At 36.7% G+C, this 20,037-nt stretch overlaps 1 protein-coding gene across 7 annotated transcripts in view; it reads left to right on the top strand.

Moving 5' to 3' along the window:
* The window catches only part of LOC110110580 (tubulin-folding cofactor D), a 63,988-nt gene that overhangs the window by 24,087 nt on the left and 19,864 nt on the right, over window positions 1-20,037 (top strand). For 6 of the 7 annotated variants that reach the window (XM_020842130.2, XM_020842128.2, XM_020842133.2 and 3 more), the window contains 10 exons: window positions 852-1,028; window positions 1,380-1,571; window positions 10,642-10,758; window positions 10,893-10,997; window positions 14,251-14,421; window positions 14,558-14,773; window positions 16,066-16,264; window positions 17,118-17,323; window positions 17,479-17,703; window positions 17,811-18,305. In XM_020842130.2, coding sequence (XP_020697789.1) covers window positions 852-1,028; window positions 1,380-1,571; window positions 10,642-10,758; window positions 10,893-10,997; window positions 14,251-14,421; window positions 14,558-14,773; window positions 16,066-16,264; window positions 17,118-17,323; window positions 17,479-17,703; window positions 17,811-18,305 — 2,103 coding nt within the window. The remainder of the gene's footprint in view (window positions 1-851; window positions 1,029-1,379; window positions 1,572-10,641; window positions 10,759-10,892; window positions 10,998-14,250; window positions 14,422-14,557; window positions 14,774-16,065; window positions 16,265-17,117; window positions 17,324-17,478; window positions 17,704-17,810; window positions 18,306-20,037) is intronic. The other variant, XM_028701155.1, reaches the window with a different exon arrangement.

Here is a 20,037-nt window from a genome sequence, read left to right as displayed (position 1 = left end):
GCCCTTGCACATTTGTCACTGTATTCAGGCCATACAGCGCGTCGCTTCCAGGGGACGCCCTAGCATTAACACAATTTCTTAAAGGATTAATGTCATTATTGTTCGACAAGTTTTACGCTGGCTGTCGACTACCTAACGCAATCCTCCATTTTTCTCATCCAGGACTTGGGACCTGGCAACGACAATGTTACCATGGAAAAAAAAAAGCTAAAGGAAAATCTAGCAGCCGCAACCTCAAAGCCGAAATCCAGATATGGCAAATTTACACCACCCCATGCATAACATCCAGAATGAAACCAACAACCATGGTGTCAAGGCAATAAATCCAGAAAGCTAAAAACTCTTCTAAAAATACTGCATTCACATATGAGAATAATCTACCATGAAAAAAAAAAAAAAGCTGAAACCATTTTAAAACGTAGGAACTAACTTAAATTTAAAATACTAAATTCAATCCTCTCGGCCATCATTACAGACATATTTTTAATTATAGAGACGACGACAACAACAACAAAAAAAGAAAAAAAAAACAAATAAAAATAAACAAATAGGATTTTCATCAAATTTACTTTTTCCTTTTATGAGAATCAACATGAAGATTTCATCAAATTTACTTTTTCCTTTTATGTTCTTGTATTTTAGAGTAAGAAGGCAGTTGGAGTGGATTTACTCAATGGTTTTATGTAGGCAGTCAAAATAAATAATCAATTTCCTTTAGTTTTGTGTGGAAACTGAATTTTTATTGAACATTATGCTATATTCAGATTGCAAACAAACATCCAAATATTGTATTTAATTTTTAATTCTAGTTTCTAATTCAAAACGCTCTTGCTTTCTTGGGCCTCATGCAGGTTGGTGAGCGGAAAATTCTTATTGATGCAGTTGATAAAACCTGGGCCAACATTTCCCACTTAATGAAGACTTCTGTGGCTGCTCGAAACTCTTTGCTTCGGAAGTATATTGTCAAGTTATCACAACGTATTGGGCTTATATGTTTACCCCATCGTTCTACATCATGGCGTTATATGGTGCAATTTTTTTTATTGGTTCATTTTTTTGGCTCTTTGTGCTTGTTTGCACTTTTCCTTCCATTTTAATTTTGAATATATTCCATCTTTACAGTTTTGCATGTTCTTAGATGTCACCTGATTGTGATTTAGATATCATGGATAAGTAGTAGTATTTTATCTTAAGTTGATGTTTTGATGGATGCACCACATTTTAAATCTTCACAATAGCCTCATACTATATTTTGGTTGTATATTGCATCTTTTATGGAGCTCAGGCTCATTTTCATTTTTTCTGAGCATACGTTGAAAAAGTTCTCTTGAACATGGTTTGGAAGACTAATTTCAGTAAAGTGCTTGCTTCTTGTGCAGGCAAGGATTAGTGCACTGGGGAAAAATATTCTGTTGAATGCCACAGAAATAATTTATCCCTGTAGCAATGATCAACAAGTTGTCCATGTCAATGAAATATCAAGTGCAGAAATTCTTGAAGAGGACAATATTGATGTTCCAGAAATTGTAGAAGAGATAATTGAACTGCTACTCTCAGGTTTGAAAGATTCGGTACGGTTATGTGGAAAACTTTTAATATATTATCTCAGTTTTCTACCGTTGTGATGGATGTTTAGTCTGTTGATTATGATTCATTACTTTATATAGATTGTAAAGTAATTTCAAGTGAAAGTTTATGTATCCGATATCGCTTATTAGTTTTAGACTTTAAGATGAAGAGGTGAAATATGAAAGTCAATATAAAATTTTCTCCTAAGATTAGATGAGGGCATTTAAAGAATGCTAATAAAAATATCTTTGAGAATAAAATTCAAGATCTCAAGATTTTGATTGTGCATGGGGAAGCTAATGTTATGTGGTAAAAATAACTAGTGATGTTAAAAATATTACAAAGTATGTGCTTGAGGTATCAATAGGAAAAATTTATAATAATAAAAATAGTTGGTGGAATCAGAATATACAAGAAAAGATAAAAATAAGAAGTTTTGTTATATTATTTAGATGTAAAAACTCAAGACATTAACAAATATATAGAGGAGCTCGTAAGGAGACTAAGAAAGTAATAGAAGATGCAAATAATATAGCTTTTAATCATTTATATAATAAATTAGATACTAAGAAGGTCGAAAGATGTATGTATAAGTTAGCCAAACAAAGAGATAGAAGTAAGGATTTAGTTCAAGTGAAGTGCATTAAGGATGAAGATAAAATAAGTGCTTTTATTAAAAGAAGATATTCAACAAAGGTAGATGAGATATTTTGATAAGCTTTTCAATGAAGATTGTGAGAATACAATTGACTTTAATGACCTTAGCACTTAAATGAAAATTGAGATTTTGTTTTTATCGGCGTATTGGTAAAATCAAAATTAGAGAGGTTTTAAAGAAAATAAAGTGTCGAAAAGTAGTTGGAGCTAATGATATTTCAATAGAGGTGTGGAGATGCTTAGGAGATGAAGGAATTTTTCGGTTTTCTAAATTTTTTTTATGTTACTTTGAAGACTGAAAAGATTCTACTTTCTAGATTAGTGAAAAAGAGTATGTTAGTTCTACTTTTAAGAATAAAGATGATGCACAAGAGCATGTGAATTATAAATGATTTAAGTTAATGCATCATACATTAAAATTATGGGAGAGAATAATTTAGCATATGTTACGATGTGATACTAATGTTTCTCAAAATCAATTTGGATTCATGTCGAGTAGGTCTACTATGGAAGTTATACATTTATTGAGAGGTTTGATGGAGAAGTTTACGGGAGACTAATGATGATTTATTTATGATATTTATTTATTTAGTTAAAGCATATGATAAAGTTCTAAGAGAAGTGCTCTAGAGAGTTCTAGAAAAGAAATGAGTTAATAATGATTATATTCAAATCTTTAGGGAGACGTATGCAGGAGCAGTTACTTGTGTTCAAACACATGGTGGCTTGACCAAGTATTTTCCTATTTCAGTTGTACTACATCAAGGATCAGCTTTAAGATTTCTTTTTGTTTGAATCATGGATGTTCTTACTAGACATTTGCTAGAGAGGGTGTTAGACCGGTCATTGGATTGGTCCATCCGATCCTCACTGGACCAGCTCATGTCTATGAGAGGCGGAACTCCTCCCTTATTGCCACCCAATCCTTGAGAGGGATGACCGCATCTTGGAGGAGAGATGAGTCAAATCAAAGCAACGGTGGAAGACAAAATCTGCTCCATCGAGGATAAGTTCTCCAACTTAGAAGAGATAGTGAAGAGGGTGTTAGATTTTCACAACTTAAAGGCGACATCAAAGGAAAAAGTAATGGTAGGGGGGGAATATCAATTTCGACAGTAGGAGGGATGACTAGAATGTGGAGATATTGGAGGGAGAAGAAAGAAGACCTACTATCGAGCTTATTCAAAGGGAGGAGATGAGTAGAAGGTATTGGGAAAAACGTGAGTATGAGGAGTATGATCAAGTGGGGGATGGTTTTGTAAGGAGGGGGGAAATTGATGGTGGGTTTGGGTATGAATGTGGAAGGGAGGATCGGGGAGAATCACCCATGCGGGGAAGGGGAAATTATGGAGGAATAGGGGGAATGAGGGAGATCCGAGGGTGAGGAAGCTGAATATGCCTATCTTTGAGGGAGATGATGCACACGGGTGGATCTACAAGGTGGAGAGGTATTTCATCGTCAACGGCTTGACAGAGGAGGAGAGACTGATGACAGCAATGGAGGGATTGCGACGACCCATACAGAGCTGGAGGTAGGTCAAAGATTACTTGTTGGAACATTTTCGAACCAATAGGGGAGGAAACTTCTACGAGTGGTTTTTTGTTGTGACACATGATGGCTCTGTTGTAGAGTACCGTGAGAGGTTCAAGTAATGCTGGTCAACTCGATCGCCTTTCCGAGACGGTGTTAGAGGGGAACTTCATGAAGGAACTCAAATTGGAGATCTGGGAAGCGGTTAGAGTGATGAGGTCTTGTCACTTGGGAGAGGTTATGGAGCTAGCACAATTATTGAAGGACAATGAACACCTGGAAAGGGAGGCCAGAGGCAGCAGTTCAGGAGGCTCATTTAGGATGACCACCATGTTCTTAGCTCCCAAGGGCCCAACACCAGGAAGCCTTCGTGAGGCCCTAAAGGAGAAGCGTGCAGGAGGGAGATTTGAGAGAAATTTAAAGAAACTTGCTGAGGAGTTGCAAAAGAAACGGGTGAAGGGATTATGCTTCAGATGTGATGAGAGGTACATGCCGGGGCACAGGTGCAAGGACCGAATTCTTCAGGTTCTTACCGTCTATGATGACGAGGAAGCTGAGGAGGGAGTTGAGAGTGAGACAATGGTAGAAGCGAAGGAAGAGTTGCATCTTGACATGACTGAAGTCTCCTTAAAGTTAGTGGTGGGGTTCACCCTGAATCACACAATGAAAGTGAAATGAGAAATAGTAGATAGAGAGACGGTGATGCTAATCGACAGTGAGGATACTCACAATTTTATCTCCAATCAGGTCGTTGACCAAGTAGGGGTGAAATTAGTGGACACCGGGGGACTATTTGGTGATGATGGGCACTGGGAAGGTGGAGATGGGTATAGGAGTGTGTAGGGGAGTTGTGCTGACTGTACGGGGGTATAGGTGAGGGAGGAGATTCTCCTATTGGAGTTAGGAAACACTGATATCATCTTGGGGATGAAGTAGTTGCAGACCTTGGGCAATACCAAGGTTAATTGGAGAGCACTGATGATGGAACTAGTGGTGGAAGGAAGAAGAGTGGTGATCCAGGGAGATTCAGGGTTCCAAAGCCATGGTGTCTCTCAAAATCATGGTAAGGACCATACAGGGGGTGCGGGGAGGATATTTGGTGGAATTGCAAAACTTAGAAGGGATCATATTAGAGGAAGGGGGTGGGGGCTCTTTTTTTAGTACTACTCATACAACAGTTTAGTGAGATTTTTCAGCCATCTCAGGGCTTATCCCCACCGAGGGAGCATGAGCATGCCATCATCCTAAGGGTGGGGATGTCAACAATTAGTGTTTGACCTTATCACTTCCCTCAGATTCAGAAGGGTGAGATTGAGAAGCTGATCCGGTAGATATTGGAGGTGGGGATCATTAGGTCTAATGTGAGTCTTTTTTCTAGCACAATATTTGTTGGACAAGAAGGATGAGAGCTAGAGGTTTTGTGTTGATTATCGGGCCTTGAATAAGGAGACTATATTGGACTAGTTCCCCATACTGGTGATCGATGAGCTATTGGATGAGCTGTGTGGAGCTGTGGTGTTCACCAAGATGGAGCTGAAGTCAGGATACCATCATATCACGATAAGGGAGGAGGATGCACTATAGGAAAATCACCACATACTGGTGACACTTTACTGCGCTTTATATGGTTTTTGCGGCTGTTTTAAAAATTACCGGCGGTTTTCCGGCTGTTCATGATCCGCCGATATAAAGCGCATAGGAAACAAATTGCAACGGCCTCCATTTTTCGGCGGCTGAGTTTTCCGACGGCTAAAACAGCCGGTAATTTCTAGTGGTCAAAATGCCGGCGACCGCCAGTTAATTACTGGCGGTGTACCGACCTGTATTAAATCGCCGGATTAGTCGGTGGCATAGCTGCCGGTTAACCGTCGGTAATTACCGGCAGCTAGATTAAAACATCGACGACTTTTGTAAATCGTCCGGTATCGAAGTTTAGCCGCCGGAAACCCGTAGCATTTAAAAAAAAAATTTTCAGCCCCCCCTTTATTTAAACCAATTTTCACAATACCTATACAAAATTCAGAACATATATAAAACAGAAAATTTAAGGGCAACTATAAAACAAGTTCTGATGGTATCCTGACTTAAATGGAATTCAAAATATACATAACATTTGAATAATCACTATACTCACCCACATAAATGGAATTCAAAATTAACATAACATTGCATATGAAATAACAAAACAAATTCAACAAATTATATTTGCACAATCCACAATAAGTGGAAACAATTCTTTAAACAAAGAAAAATACATATGTTCGAGAATCAAACATAATATATAAAATCTACAGTCAGATGCTCAAAATACATCAAAAAGTTCATCAAACAAATAACAACACTAATCATCATCCGTGTCCTCGCTGCCTTGTGATTCAGGTGTTGGCTCTTGCTCTTCTTCTTCTAATTTTCAATTTTGATACTTAGCATCCTCACAACAATCGATAATTTTGAATGAGTTTTGGAATCAATTTAAATTGATTTTTGAGCTGCATGTAGTAACTCAAATAAATTTTTTGGTTTCTGCATTTGGTGGCTCTTCCACACTAGCCCTTAAATTAAGACCTGCTACATCAAAAACAAGTTCTTCATACGGTCTTTTCATACATATTCTCTTTATCAAACCATCTAATGCTTGAAAACAAGTAATACCTATTGCATACATATTCTCTTTCAATTGTCAAGTGAGAACATCCATTACTAAAGAAAAAAAAGTAAAAACACGGATATCACCTTCGGCTCGGGGCGTTCACAGGCCAGAGTGAGGGCATGCCGGCAGAGTAAGGACATCGATAGGAAGAATGAGAGCGTCGGCGGCCGGAGTGAGGGCGTCGACGGTCGGAGTGAGGGCGTCGGCGGCCGGAGTTGGGGCGTCGGCGGCCAGAGTTGGGGCGTTGGTGGCCGGAGTCCTACGGACGCAGTCGGAGGTGAGGGCGAGAGCAGCTTGGACGAAAAACAGAACGCGAAGAAATGAGGAGGAAGGGCTGAATGACCAATTTTAGGTTAATTTTTGGCGATTTTCCGGCGGTTTAGACCGTGGGAAAAAAATCACTTAACACTGGTGGCTAAACCGCCGGTAATATGCGACGCCCAAACAAAAAATCGGCAGCATATCCGGCGGTCATTTTACTGCCGGAATGTCCGACGGTTTATTATTAGAAACTGCCGGTTAAAACCGACGGTCACACGGCCAGTTTAATTGTCGCTAATTCCGGCGGTTCTTTGATCGTCAGTAATACCACCGATAATTAGTGATTTTATTGTAGTGATGTCTCAAATATTGCTTTCAGGACACATAAGGGCATTAAGAGTTATTAGTGATGCCGTTCAGCCTCACAAACACCCATACTATTTTCCAGTTGTTGATGAACATAGTATTCCGACCATACCTCCGGAAGTTTGTATAGGTCTTCTTTGACAACATTCTAGTATACAGTAGGTCCAAGGAGGAGCATTTGGAGCACTTAAGGGTGGTCTTAAGAGTTTTACAAGAGTAGCAGATGAGGGCCAACTTGAAGAAATATTGTTTTGCACAAACCAGTGTAGAGTACTTGTGGCTCATGATATCCTAGGAGGGTGTGACTATTGATCAGACCAAGATTGATGCAATGCTGAAATGACCTCTATTTAGGACTCTGAGAGGGTTGAGGGGTTTCCTAGGGTTGACTGGGTACTATAGAAGATTTGTAAGGGGATACAACACCATAACCTAGACTTTGACAGAACAGCTAAAGAATGATAGTTTTTTGTGGGGAGGTGGCTGCCCAGGCCTTTGAGAGATTGAAAAAAGCCATGATCATGGTACCTGAGTTGGCCCTACCAAGTTTCAGACAGATCTTTGTGGTAGAGGCTGACGCTTCAAGATGTGGGTTGGAGGAAGTGCTCATGCAAAATTATAAGACCATGGCCAGGTGTTGACAGCTAGAGCTAGATTAAAGCCATTCTAGTAGAGAGAGTTGATGGCAATTATTTTGGCTATTCATAAAGGGCGGCCCTATTTATTAGGTCGACATTTCATTGTCAGAACAGACCAGAGGAGCTTGAAGTTTCTGTTAGAGCAAATGATGGTGACCGAAGAGCATCAGAGGTGGATGTCAAATCTGTTTGACTATGACTTTGATATCAAGTATAGGCTAGGGTTAGAGAACAAGGCGACTGATGCCTTATCCAGATACTTGGGACAGCTCCATAGTTAGCCATATTGATGTCACTGATGATGGATTGAGGGGCTATTAAAGAAGAGAGTGTGTAGGATGAGGAGTTAAGAAGGATTATAGCAGATCTGTTGAAGGATAAGAATAGCCACCTTGCTTATTCCCTAGAGGGGGAAAGACTGCTATACCAAAGGAAATTTGTGTTGCCTCGGACTTTGATTCATATTCCACGCATGTTACAGGAGTTCCATGCAAGTGTTGTGGGGGTCATTTTGGTGTGCAGAAGACATACAACAGATTGACATCAGAGTTATATTAGAAATGGATGCACAAGGAAGTGGAAGAGATGGTAGCTAGATGTGAGGCATGACAGTAGAATAAGTATATGACCATGGCTTTGAGAGGGTTACTCCAACCCCTAGCTCTACCAGACAGGGTATGGGAGGAAGTTACCATGAACTTCATAGACGGGTTACCCCAATCTAAGGGGTTTATAGTGATTCTGATGGTAGTTGACAGGTTGAGCAAGTATGCTCATTTCATCCCCCTACAATATCCCTACATAGTAGTGACAATGGCAGCGAGCCAGCGACATTCATCAAAGAGGTGGTCAGATTGCACGGGATACCATAGTCTATAGTGTCCGACTGAGATAAAGTATTCCTCAGTCACTTTTGGAGAGAATTGTTCAGGCTGCAGGGGATAGTAAAAAAGAGGAGCACCACTTACTGCCCTCAGACAGATAGGTAGACGGAGGTGGTTAACATGACTTTGGAGACTTGCCTACGATGCTTTGTTTCAGAGACCCATCGACTTTGGCCAAGTGGCTACCTGGGCGGAGTACTATTACAACACTTCTCATCATTGGGCTTTGCAGATGACTCCCTTTAAGGTGTTATATGAGAGGGATCCACCTATCATGGTGCATTTTGGGCAGAGTAGCACTCTGGTTTCTTCTGTGGAACAATTCTTGGAGGAGCAAGATAAGGTGTTGGAAGAATTAAAAATATCTACTGAGGGCTCAATAGATCATGGAAAAACAATCTGATGAGCATAGGAAGGTCATCCAGTTTGAGATAGGAGAGATGATATATTTGAAGCTTCGTCCTTACAGACAGAGGATGGTAGCAAGCAGAAGAAATGAAAAGCTGGCACCAAGGTACTTTGGCCCTTACAAGATAGTGGAGAGAGTCAGAGCTATAGCTTACCGATTGAGGCTACCCCTGACTGCTACCATACACACAGTATTCCACGTCTCCTAATTGAGGAGAGCTATTGGTGATTATACAACTAGTTTGGAGTTTTCAACGACATTAGCGGATGATCTGGAGGTAGTATTAGAACCACTGGAGTTGAATGAGATATGACAGGGCGAAGGAGGGATCAAGGAAGTGCTGCTGATCAAATGGAGGAACCTACCAGACTATGATGCTACATAGGAACCATATGAGAGAGTGAAGCATTAGTTTTCATCTTTTCACCTTAAGGACAATGTGGGTCTTTAAGAGGCAGGTATTGTTAGACCGGTCATTGGACCGGCTCATGTCTACAAGAGTGTTGCCATCGAACCGTGGGTTCCAGCAACTCCCCTGGGGGGGTTAGGGGGGAAAATTCAAAGTAGGGGCTGTTTAGAGATTTCTTTTTGGATTGCATGCTTTAAGTAGTATGTTTTCCTGTGGTTAGGGTATGGAGCATTTTGCTGAATTATGATTGTCTTCGCTGTTTTGTGCTCTAGTGACGTCTAGAGAGTTGAGAGAGATGGATCTTCCTCTCCGATTGAAGATCCATTGTATTTTGTGTGCTTTTTACCTACTATTATTAATTTAATTGTTTTCCCACTTGTGTTTTCATCAAATTCTTCCACTTTTGAGTTTCACACTTTGTTGAAATTTAAATTCAGCCAAGGTAATTTGGAGATTGGCAAATGTTTTCTATCAGGATGTATCCTGGTGTATGCTTGTTGCTTATGATATTCTTCTTGTTGATAAGACTAGAGAGGGAGTTGAAAGAAAACTTGAATTTTTGAGGTCAACCTTAGAGTCTACAAGTTTTTTGTTTGAGTAGATCTAATAAAACCAAATACATGGTGTGTGATTTTAGTCGTAATAGATCTAGTGGGGGATTGTTACACTGTTTAGGTATATCGAGTCTATTGTTCAAAGTGATGGTGATATAGATTGAGATATTATTAGTAGAGTTTAAGTTGGATGGTTGAAGTAAAGAAATGCATCAAGCCTGTTGTGTGATAGAAAAGTACCCCTCAAACTTGTGGTAAATTATATAAGATGGTGGTGATACCTATAATGTTTTATAGTGCAGAATGTTGGCCATTAAAAGTGGAGCTTAAAATTAAGTGTTGCAGAGATGAGAATACTCAGGTGGATGAGTGGCTTTACACTTAGAGATAGAATGCGGAACGAGCATATATGTGAAAAGGTTGGAGTAGCTCCAGGTTTTCATGATAATTTGCATCTGTTTCACATTAATTAATTTGCATTCTCTTGAAAATTATATATATATATATATAATTCATTTTTGACGTTTATTTTTCATCTTAGCATTTTGTATTGATTTGAATTATGAAAATCCTAGACATTAACATGCCCTGCATCAGGGAGTTGCATATATGTTTCTTGCTGGTTACATGAGGATAAAGTGTTTGCAGGCACAGATGTAACTTTGGATTTGAAGCATGCTGATAGGCATCTAAAAGTTAATTAAATCATGCAGGACACAGTTGTGAGATGGTCTGCTGCAAAAGGTATTGGTCGAATTACTGCATGCTTAACGTCTTCCCTTGCGGAGGAAGTGTTGTCTTCTATATTAGAGCTATTTTCTCCTGGCGAGGTATGCCAGAACCAGGGAAATATTAATCTTTCTTATAAAAGTGCCTAACCATGGCTTCTCTTCTAATTTAATTTGTCACTTCTCAATTTAATGAAAAGCAATAATCTGTTTTGAAATTAATTTGACTTTTGAAGGGAGATGGATCATGGCATGGAGGTTGCTTGGCTTTAGCAGAATTTGCTCGAAGAGGTTTATTGCTGCCGGCTAGCTTTCCTAAAGTAGTACCTTTAATAATAAAGGTGAGTTTCTTTTTTAATGTACGTACATGTAATCTCCTGTCCTCCTAAATGAGGTATTGAGGTTCAACTATTGTGGGCTGAGCATTTGGGCAATTGATACTAGATATTATCTTCTATAATGTTTAAGGATTTAGATACTGAACTAAATTTTTGTTTGATGTATTGGTTGAGCATTACAATTATATGTTTGTTTTCTGCAAGAGAAAGGGGATCTAACACTTTGATCAGATTGTGTATTTTAAGGATTAATATGAAATAAGATTTTATTTAAATATGAATATACTTAAAATATATTATGATTGCTATTTTGTGAAATTGCCAAATGAAAGCCTAAAGGATATAGAAGAAAAAAGTAATGGGAATTTTCAAGTATATTGTGATTAATTCAAAGAAGTAAATTCAAGTTATCTTTGAATACGATGCATACAGTAAAGTTTAGACTCTTGAGAATATTTTTAATGAGATTCTTGAGATTAAGAGGATGTCAAATGATTAGAGAGGAAACATGGTTGTACTAATTTTCAAGAATAAAGGGGATATAATTATGTGAAATAGTTATAATGACGTGGACATCGAGCTTGGAGGGTTTATCACCATAGAGGCCGGAGATCTACGGTCTTGATTGAGTCTTTATATTTTTTTTATTTTTCATGTGTTGTAGGAGACTTATGTGATGTTATTTATTTTATTACAGTTTTACCCTCACTTGAGGGAGCTTTTGTGTTGTTTGGCCAAGGGCCTTCTAGTCTTTTGTTTCTTTCATGTTATTGGTGCCTATATATATGGCCCATTGTTTTCTTGTAAAGATGATGAATATTTGATAAAATTTTTTGTTATATGTTTCCTCTTCTCTTGGTAAGTTGAGTTTGTGTGTGAAGTCCTTTGGAGAAAGGCAAAGAAATACCCAACAGCTTGTGAGCTCTTGGTTGATATCATCTCCCTCTCTATCTCTTCTTCTCCTTCCCTAGCCGTCCAATAATCCCCACCGCTGCAACAACCTACTGCCCTCAACCCACCACCTCCTCTCTTCCTTTAATTCTACCCGCCTTCACTTTCTCCCCAACACCCTAGACCCTTGGGCTTCCCGATCTTGTAATTAATTCACAATAATTGAGCATTTGTCTCAATTAGTTGTGATCTTTGGGAACCCATAACAACTTTAACTTTTCTCTTTTCCCAAAGCAACCACTTTAACTTTTTTTTTTCTCAAGCCAACTATTTCCCTTCCCATGCAAGCTATATTTAATTCTCTCTTTTCCCAAAACAACCATTTTAACTTTTCTTTTTCCCAAGCCAAATACTTCCCTTCCCAAGCAAGCTACATTAAATTCTCTCTCTTCCCAAAGCAACCACTTTAACTTTTCCTTTTCGCAAGCCAAATACTTCCCTTCCCAAGCAAACCACATCTATCCTCTCTCTTTTCCAAGCAACCAACTCCACCTTTTCACCTCCCAAGCTGATTTCTCCACTTCCAAAATTGCGCAATATGAGGCTCGCCTTTGCGCAATTCCAATAAAAAACGTCTCGATTCTTACGCCTTGAGTTTTTTTAATGAGGCTTGCGCCTCAACTTGGTTGAGGCCTGTCTTGAGGCCCGCCTCGCCTCACTGGCATGAGGCTTACGCCTCATGTTATGTATATTAAAACTTACATAAATCTTGAAGTAACTGCCCAACAATGGATTCTATAGGAGAGGAGGAAGGGGAGAGAGCAATTCATCATAATGATTATTCAAATGAAAAACCTCTTAGTGATGACAGTGTTGATGACTTATGAGTTCTTATGTGATATGTCATTGCTATTTGTTTTTGGAAATTCGAATTATATGTTAATGAAAAGAATACTAGGATTTGGGGAAGATAGAATTTTGAGTTGAACTATATTTCATGTTGTCTTATTATTGAGATATTTTGATTTCACTTCATATCTTACGCTTTTTTTATGTTTTATATTATTCACTCATTAGTATATAAAAAATGTATCATTTTATGTTTACGCAATCTTTTGATTTTGAGGCTTACGCCTTAAAACGCCTTGAGGCTTACGCCTCGCCTCACGAATGAAAAACCCCCCAATACCCGAATACGCAATTTTAAACATTGACTCTTACTATAATAAAGTATCACGAAATTGATTTGTTGTTATTGAAGAGGAATGAATCTAGAAAAGATATGTTAAAGTTATTATTTTATATATAAGATAATTCCATTATTTTGTAATACCAATAATAGAAATAGTTGTGGAGCAATCAATGAGCTCCCGATCACAATAGAATTATATTAATGATCATTTTTAATTACACATTTTTTGTATTGGTCATGAAGATGCTTGCAATAGATGCTCAAATTGAACTGAGGGGATTTGGTATATCACATTTATAGGATGGCTTTTTATTATTTTGTAACACATGGAAAACCTATTATTTATTTTAATGTTTTACTAATTCACTTCCATGTAGCATAAACTTGGTGCTTTGTGACACTGACTCATCCCATGTGCACATGTTCATGTTCTCTGAGTATATATGCACGATCTACATGCAACAGTAAATACGAAATGCATCCATGCTAGCAACATTGAAGTGATATACCTGATGAACGTCAGATTTATTAAGTATGGTCGTATGAGCTATGCATTTGGTGAAACTTAACGTCTAAATACCTTGCATCTTTAAGCAATGCTAGTTTATCCACTGTACAAGGGGGATATATACTATATGCTCTGTAGATATACTGATTAATATCTATTTCTCGGGCAACACTATAGCGTGAATGTTGATTGGTAAAAAACACGCAACATATTTATATGATTGTGAGGGTGGGGTACAAGTTGTTCAAAATATGGGGAAAGAACATTAACAAACCCAGCTTCACATGAACTGGAAGGCTTCTGCCAAAACTAAGAAATGGTGCGTGAAGCCTGCACTTTTGTTCGAAAATTGACTACAGCCCCTCAATGTACTGTATTGGAGACCTCTTTTAATTCATGGTTCCGTTCATGTTGTGGTTTCAGTCTTTGGGTGTACTTATCCTCCCCTCATTTGTTATTTTGTGCCAGCAACTTTAATGACTTGCATCAAAACATGATAAGATTTTTTATATTGATTGCAATCATGAATGCGTGTTTTTTGAAATTCACTTGTTTTTCTTATTCTTTTAACAACTTACAAGCATATCATATTTCTTTCATAAATGAAAATCGGACATCTGTATGTTTTTCAATTCTCAACTTGATAAATAGATACTTCTCTTCAGGCATTGCATTATGATATCAGAAGAGGCCCACACAGCATTGGTTCACACGTACGTGATGCTGCTGCATATGTTTGCTGGGCATTTGGTCGGGCATACAACTACTCAGATATGAAGGGTATTCTAGAGCAGCTTGCCCCACATCTTCTAACAGTTGCTTGCTATGACCGAGAGGTGAGTATTTTTTCCCATGTCATCAGCAGGAGTTGTGTTTTTCTCTTATTGAATGCTCGAGCATTATTCTTTCAGTTCTTATCATATGCTTGTTTACAAGCATATATAGCTAATTTTCCTTTACAATGGATCTTAGGTTAACTGTAGAAGAGCAGCTTCAGCTGCTTTCCAAGAAAATATTGGGAGACAGGGAGACTTTCCTCATGGCATAGACATTGTCAGCTCAGCAGACTATTTTTCTCTTGCTTCCCGAACAAATTCTTACCTTAATATTGCTGTCAGCATTGCAAAATATGAGGAATATCTATGTCCTTTTGTTGAAGAGTTGCTAAGCTACAAAATATCACATTGGGTATTTTTCTTAATTCTTGTCTCGAGTTACCATATAAATGAAACATACAGCTAAACACTCATACTAGTTGTTCTCAAAAGCAAAAGCTTTATCTTCTTGCTTTCAATCGGCTGTGGTGGTTTGAAAAGTTTCTTAGCATATTAAAATCATTCTAAAACTTTTAGGTACATTATGAATTTAAAATATTAATTTAATTAAAGAATTTCTCTATATATTTCTTTTGTAGATTATCGTCTTATTTTTAATTGTAATTTGTATCATTCTACTCCCATTCCTTGCATTAAGTTCAATACTATAGTCAGTGTTCTGTCATTCCTTAAATTGAAGAAAAACATCCACTGAAAGAACACTCAAGTCTACAAGTTCCCTCATTGTAAATTTTGAAAGAATCTGATGAATACTAAAGAGTTTGAATTTTTGGGTTAAAACAAAAGAGACAACAAACAAAACACATGAACAGGATATTTTCTTAGTTTTGGGATATGGAGTTCTGTTCCAAGATATGTCAGATGCCAATTTGCATTTGTTCTTTAAAGATTGTCTGATTGGGTGTCACTTCCCTCTAGTTTTTTGTTTTATGCTCTTTAGACATGAGTCAGGTTCCTTTGTGCTTCTATTTTGAGCAATAACTAGACTTGAAGGTTGACTATACTTTATTCCATTAGTTTTTCTGTTTTTTCTGCATTGTTTAATGGTTCCACAATTATGTTAACCCTGCATACGTTTAATTAGCTCATCGGTGACACATAATCAGTGGTCTCATATAGTTTGTCTTTGACCATATATTGATACACACGATTAATATACAAGCTAACCAAATGATTTATACCAAATTTTCTCATAATGAAATTAGGATATCCGTTTTTGCTTGGACTGATTCTCATATGGTTTTAGCCATCTCTTTCTCTTATGCTTTGAAATTGCTGAAGTATATTTTGAACAGACCATTGCCTTTATTCACACTTAGTTTCCTTTTCCTGCAACTATTCCAATTATTTCCAGCTAGCCCGTGTAATATGCTAAATATGCACTGCTTCGATGCCTTCTCTTGAATTTTATGTGCATCTTTGCATGCCACTACCTTGGGGCATGTGTGCTTATGATTAGATTATAACCATTAACTAGAAGGGGATTCAACTTTCTAATTTTTACAGATTTTCTTAATTGCATTTTTTCTGAAATTTTTTGTATTTGCCAATAAAATTACTAGTGATGCTGAAATATTCCCCTGCGGTTAGAGCTTTTTTTGGTACCTATAATAGTTTTCAAATTCATGTTTATTCATGTTTCAGGATAGAAGCCTGAGAGAATTAGCTGCACAGGCTATTTCTGCTCTTGCAAAATATGACCCTGACTATTTTGCGGGACCTGTCCTTGGGAAATTGATTCCCTTGACTCTCTCTGTGGATCTCTGCACGCGCCATGGTGCAACGTTAGCTGTTGGAGAACTAGTCTTGGCTCTGCATGAATGTAACTTCTTTTTTCATACGGGTTAGTATGCAGTTAGCCAAGAGCTTCTGACTTGTTGCCATAAATAGCATTGTTATGCTTAGTAATTTTCTTTAAGAGAAAATGATCAAAATGGTCTCTCAAATTTTTGTGAGGGATCAAAATAGTCTCCAACTCTTTTGAGGGATCAATCTGGCGCCTCAACTTTTTAAAATGAAACCTTTTTGATCATAACATCCAATGTCGGAGTTAATGTTGTTAAATGTAAGGGTATTTTGGTTCTTTTTTAATTAAATATAATTTTTAAGTAATTTTAATTTTTCTAAAAAAAATATTAAACGTTTCTTTAATAAATTAAAATAATAATAATTTTAGTTTTAATTTCAAGAATTTTAGTCACATTTTTATCAAATATGATATTTATTGATTTAGAGAAATCAAATGCAAATAGATATTATTTTCATTTTAGTCACACATATTTTTATCAATCATATTTTATAAATTATGACTAAAATTTTTTAAATTAAAACTATTTTTTTTTAATTAAAGAAACTTTTAATAACTTTGTTCAGAAAAAATGGATTTACTTGAAAATTACATTTAATAAATATGTAATTAAAAAATGACCAAAATACATTTACATTTAAAACCATTAACTTCAACATTAGATGTTAGGACAAAAAAAAAAAAAAATCTTATTTTAAAGAATTGAAGGGTGAAATTAGTTCCTCGAAAGAATTGGGGACTATTTTGGTCCTTTCTCTTTTCTTTAATGAAAATTTGATTAATATATAATATACTTATAGATTTTACTGTATCTGTTTAGTTTTAATTGAAATTGTTTTTCGTGGCCATGGCATCTACTGATGCAAACTTTGCCTTCTCATCCTAACAGAAAAGCAGCAAAAGCTAGCAGGTATTGTTCCTGCTATTGAAAAAGCTCGCCTTTATCGAGGAAAGGGAGGAGAGATAATGCGTTCTGCTGTCTCTAGGTTCATTGATTGTATCTCTCGTTCAGCAATATCCTTAAATGATAAAACAAGGAAGATTTTACTTGATACTTTGACTGACAATTTAAAGCACCCCAATGCACAGATACAGGTGTTTTCCTCTTTATTGAAGTTCATATCAATCACTTATGAGCAATGATACTATTCATCATTACTTGTTGCATTATTTTATGTTCTCCAATCTTTTTTCCTTCATTATTAGTTGGCTTTTACATTAGTTGTGATTAATTAGAATTTGATGTCCAGTGCTCTGCTGTTGATGCACTAAGGCACTTTGTTCAAGGTTATCTTCTTTCTTTTGACGAAAAGGTCCCCAATGGGATCATTTCGAAGTACATGGAACTTCTAGATGACCCTAATGTCGCAGCAAGAAGAGGGGCCGCATTGGGTTTTGGTATATTACCTTATGAATTCCTATGTACCCGGTGGAGAGAAATCTTGAGAAAACTATGCAAATCTTGTCTGCTTCAGGTATTCAGAGAACCTGATTTGTACCATGTGTATCCTTGTTGAATTTTCTTTTCTCTCTTGGTAAATCCTGTTATCTCTGGGTTAGTGATTCCCTTTTCAAAATACAGAATAAGCCTGATGATCCAGATGCGGAGGCACGTGTGAATGCTGTAAGAGGGCTTGTTTCTGTGTGCGAAACACTAACCAGGGGTTCTAGTAATAGTAGTTCTGAAGAAAATTCTATTCATTCTTTTATCAAGAATGACGTGATGAGGACCCTTTTTGATGCTCTTGATGACTATGCAATCGACAACAGAGGAGATGTGGGTTCCTGGGTTCGAGATGCTGCCATGGATGCACTTGAGAGGTGCACCTACATCCTATGCAAGTATGACAATTTAATGGCATCGAATCAGTTATCTACCTTGTTTGATGAAACAATTGCTACCGAGTTAATAAAAGGCATAGCAAAGCAGGCTGTTGAGAAGATGGACAAAATAAGAGGTATAGCTGCTAGGATTCTCCAAAGGATAATACATTACCCTCAGCATTTTGTTCCATACATACCTTACAGGGAAACATTACAAGAAATTATTCCTCTTGATACAGACTTGAAATGGGAGGTGAGTTCATGGTCTATCATATTTTAACTCTTCAAGTTTACTTCTTTTTTTTTCATCATAATGACTATTAAACTGTACCTTTCCTGCTATAGAAACGCTGCTTGAATGCATGAGTTTTAGCCTTGTAAAATGCGCCTATTCGGCTTAATCATCATAACTTTTTCTTAATGAGTCATCTTCAGTAGTAATTTTGCGTTGTCTTTTGCATCATGTATCCTTAACATGATAAAATCTGGCCACCTGTGCCTAAAAAGGCAACTTTTAGTTCGTACCTCTACATCCATATGAGAGTGGGATGTGTTCTCTGGTAGTTGGATTACTTAGGCTGGATTTATTTTATTGTTTCATGTTGTGTCGATGCAACTCTCTTCAGATTTCCTGGTTCAGCTGTTTTTATTTCATATTCAACACATGCCCTAATACTTTGCTTCAATATATTATTTGAATTTCTAGATTTTAATGTTATGTGGTTTCTCTAGACTTGCTTCTTTGCCTTTTCTACCGCAGATCCCGTATTTATGCTCTGGCATGTATTTGCTGCATGTAATCTGTTTATTGTAGTTGGATTCTCTTAGGGTTTTAATGTTATGTGGTTTTTAGACTATTGCTTCTTTAGCTGTATATATATATATATATATATATATATATATATTGCTAGATGAAATTTGTGCAATGCCAAATATCCATAAACCCACTTTCTTCTGAACTCCCTCTACTCCATGTTTCCACTTCCCTCCCCCACCACTAATCCATCTCCTCCTCAACACATTAACCATCTTCCACTTCCTCCTTAAATAACTTCCCATCATTTCAGTAGAAAAAAAAGAAGGGAATTTATGTAACAGTCCAAGATCTAAATTTGAAAGAATTATCTGTTTTGTCTCTTAATTAATTTGTCATAGTCTATATATTTATCAATATAAATAAATCCAACGAAAATAATTATAAACCATGTACATCAAAATATTTTTATATCCATTCTCTAAAAAATCGATTTACAAAAGTCAGGAGATCACATCAATCATCAATCTATCCTTTTAAAGCTCCTGACTACAAAAGAGTAATTAAAATACAAAAATAAAATAAAATCTTGAAACATTGATCACTCGCTCCAAAGAGCCCTGGCCTATTTCTAGACCTAAAATCAATAAAAATGACAGATCGTGTATATAGTCCAACAAACAACCAAAACTTACCACCGCACTATATGCAAGACAAAATAATCAATTTGTATGCTTAGTCTTAATCAATATGTATTATTATACAATAAATAATCTATGCAATTAATATCAATCACAAGCAGCCAATATGATCAATAAAAGCAGAGTATCTCAATAAGCAAAAGGAGTCTATCAATACATAATAAAATCAATAAAAAGTTCATAAATTAATAACAAGTGCTATACAGTAAAACAAATATCGATTATATGTCAGTTATATTCATGTTGATGGTCTATTATATGATTTTCTCAATCATCATGTCATGCATATTTATCTATCAATATATTATATCATATGTCAATATGTTTATCAATGCATTATATTTGAACAACTATCAATGGCTAATAATATATATGTCATATGCTATGTCATGCTATATGAGTCTCAATGCTTCTATCAGTCCTATGTATATACTATAATGTCAATGCAAACATGGTTACGATTAAGACAGGACATCCAACTTTAAAGTGATGTTTTCATCATTCCAGTTGTCATATCAATCAATCATTAT

This window comes from Dendrobium catenatum, unplaced genomic scaffold, assembly GCF_001605985.2.
Source record: "Dendrobium catenatum unplaced genomic scaffold, ASM160598v2 fragScaff_scaffold_1639, whole genome shotgun sequence".
NCBI classification, from domain to species: domain Eukaryota; kingdom Viridiplantae; phylum Streptophyta; class Magnoliopsida; order Asparagales; family Orchidaceae; genus Dendrobium; species Dendrobium catenatum.
The sequence above is the reverse complement of the archived record's forward strand: the minus strand, read 5'-3'. Positions and strand labels throughout refer to the sequence as shown.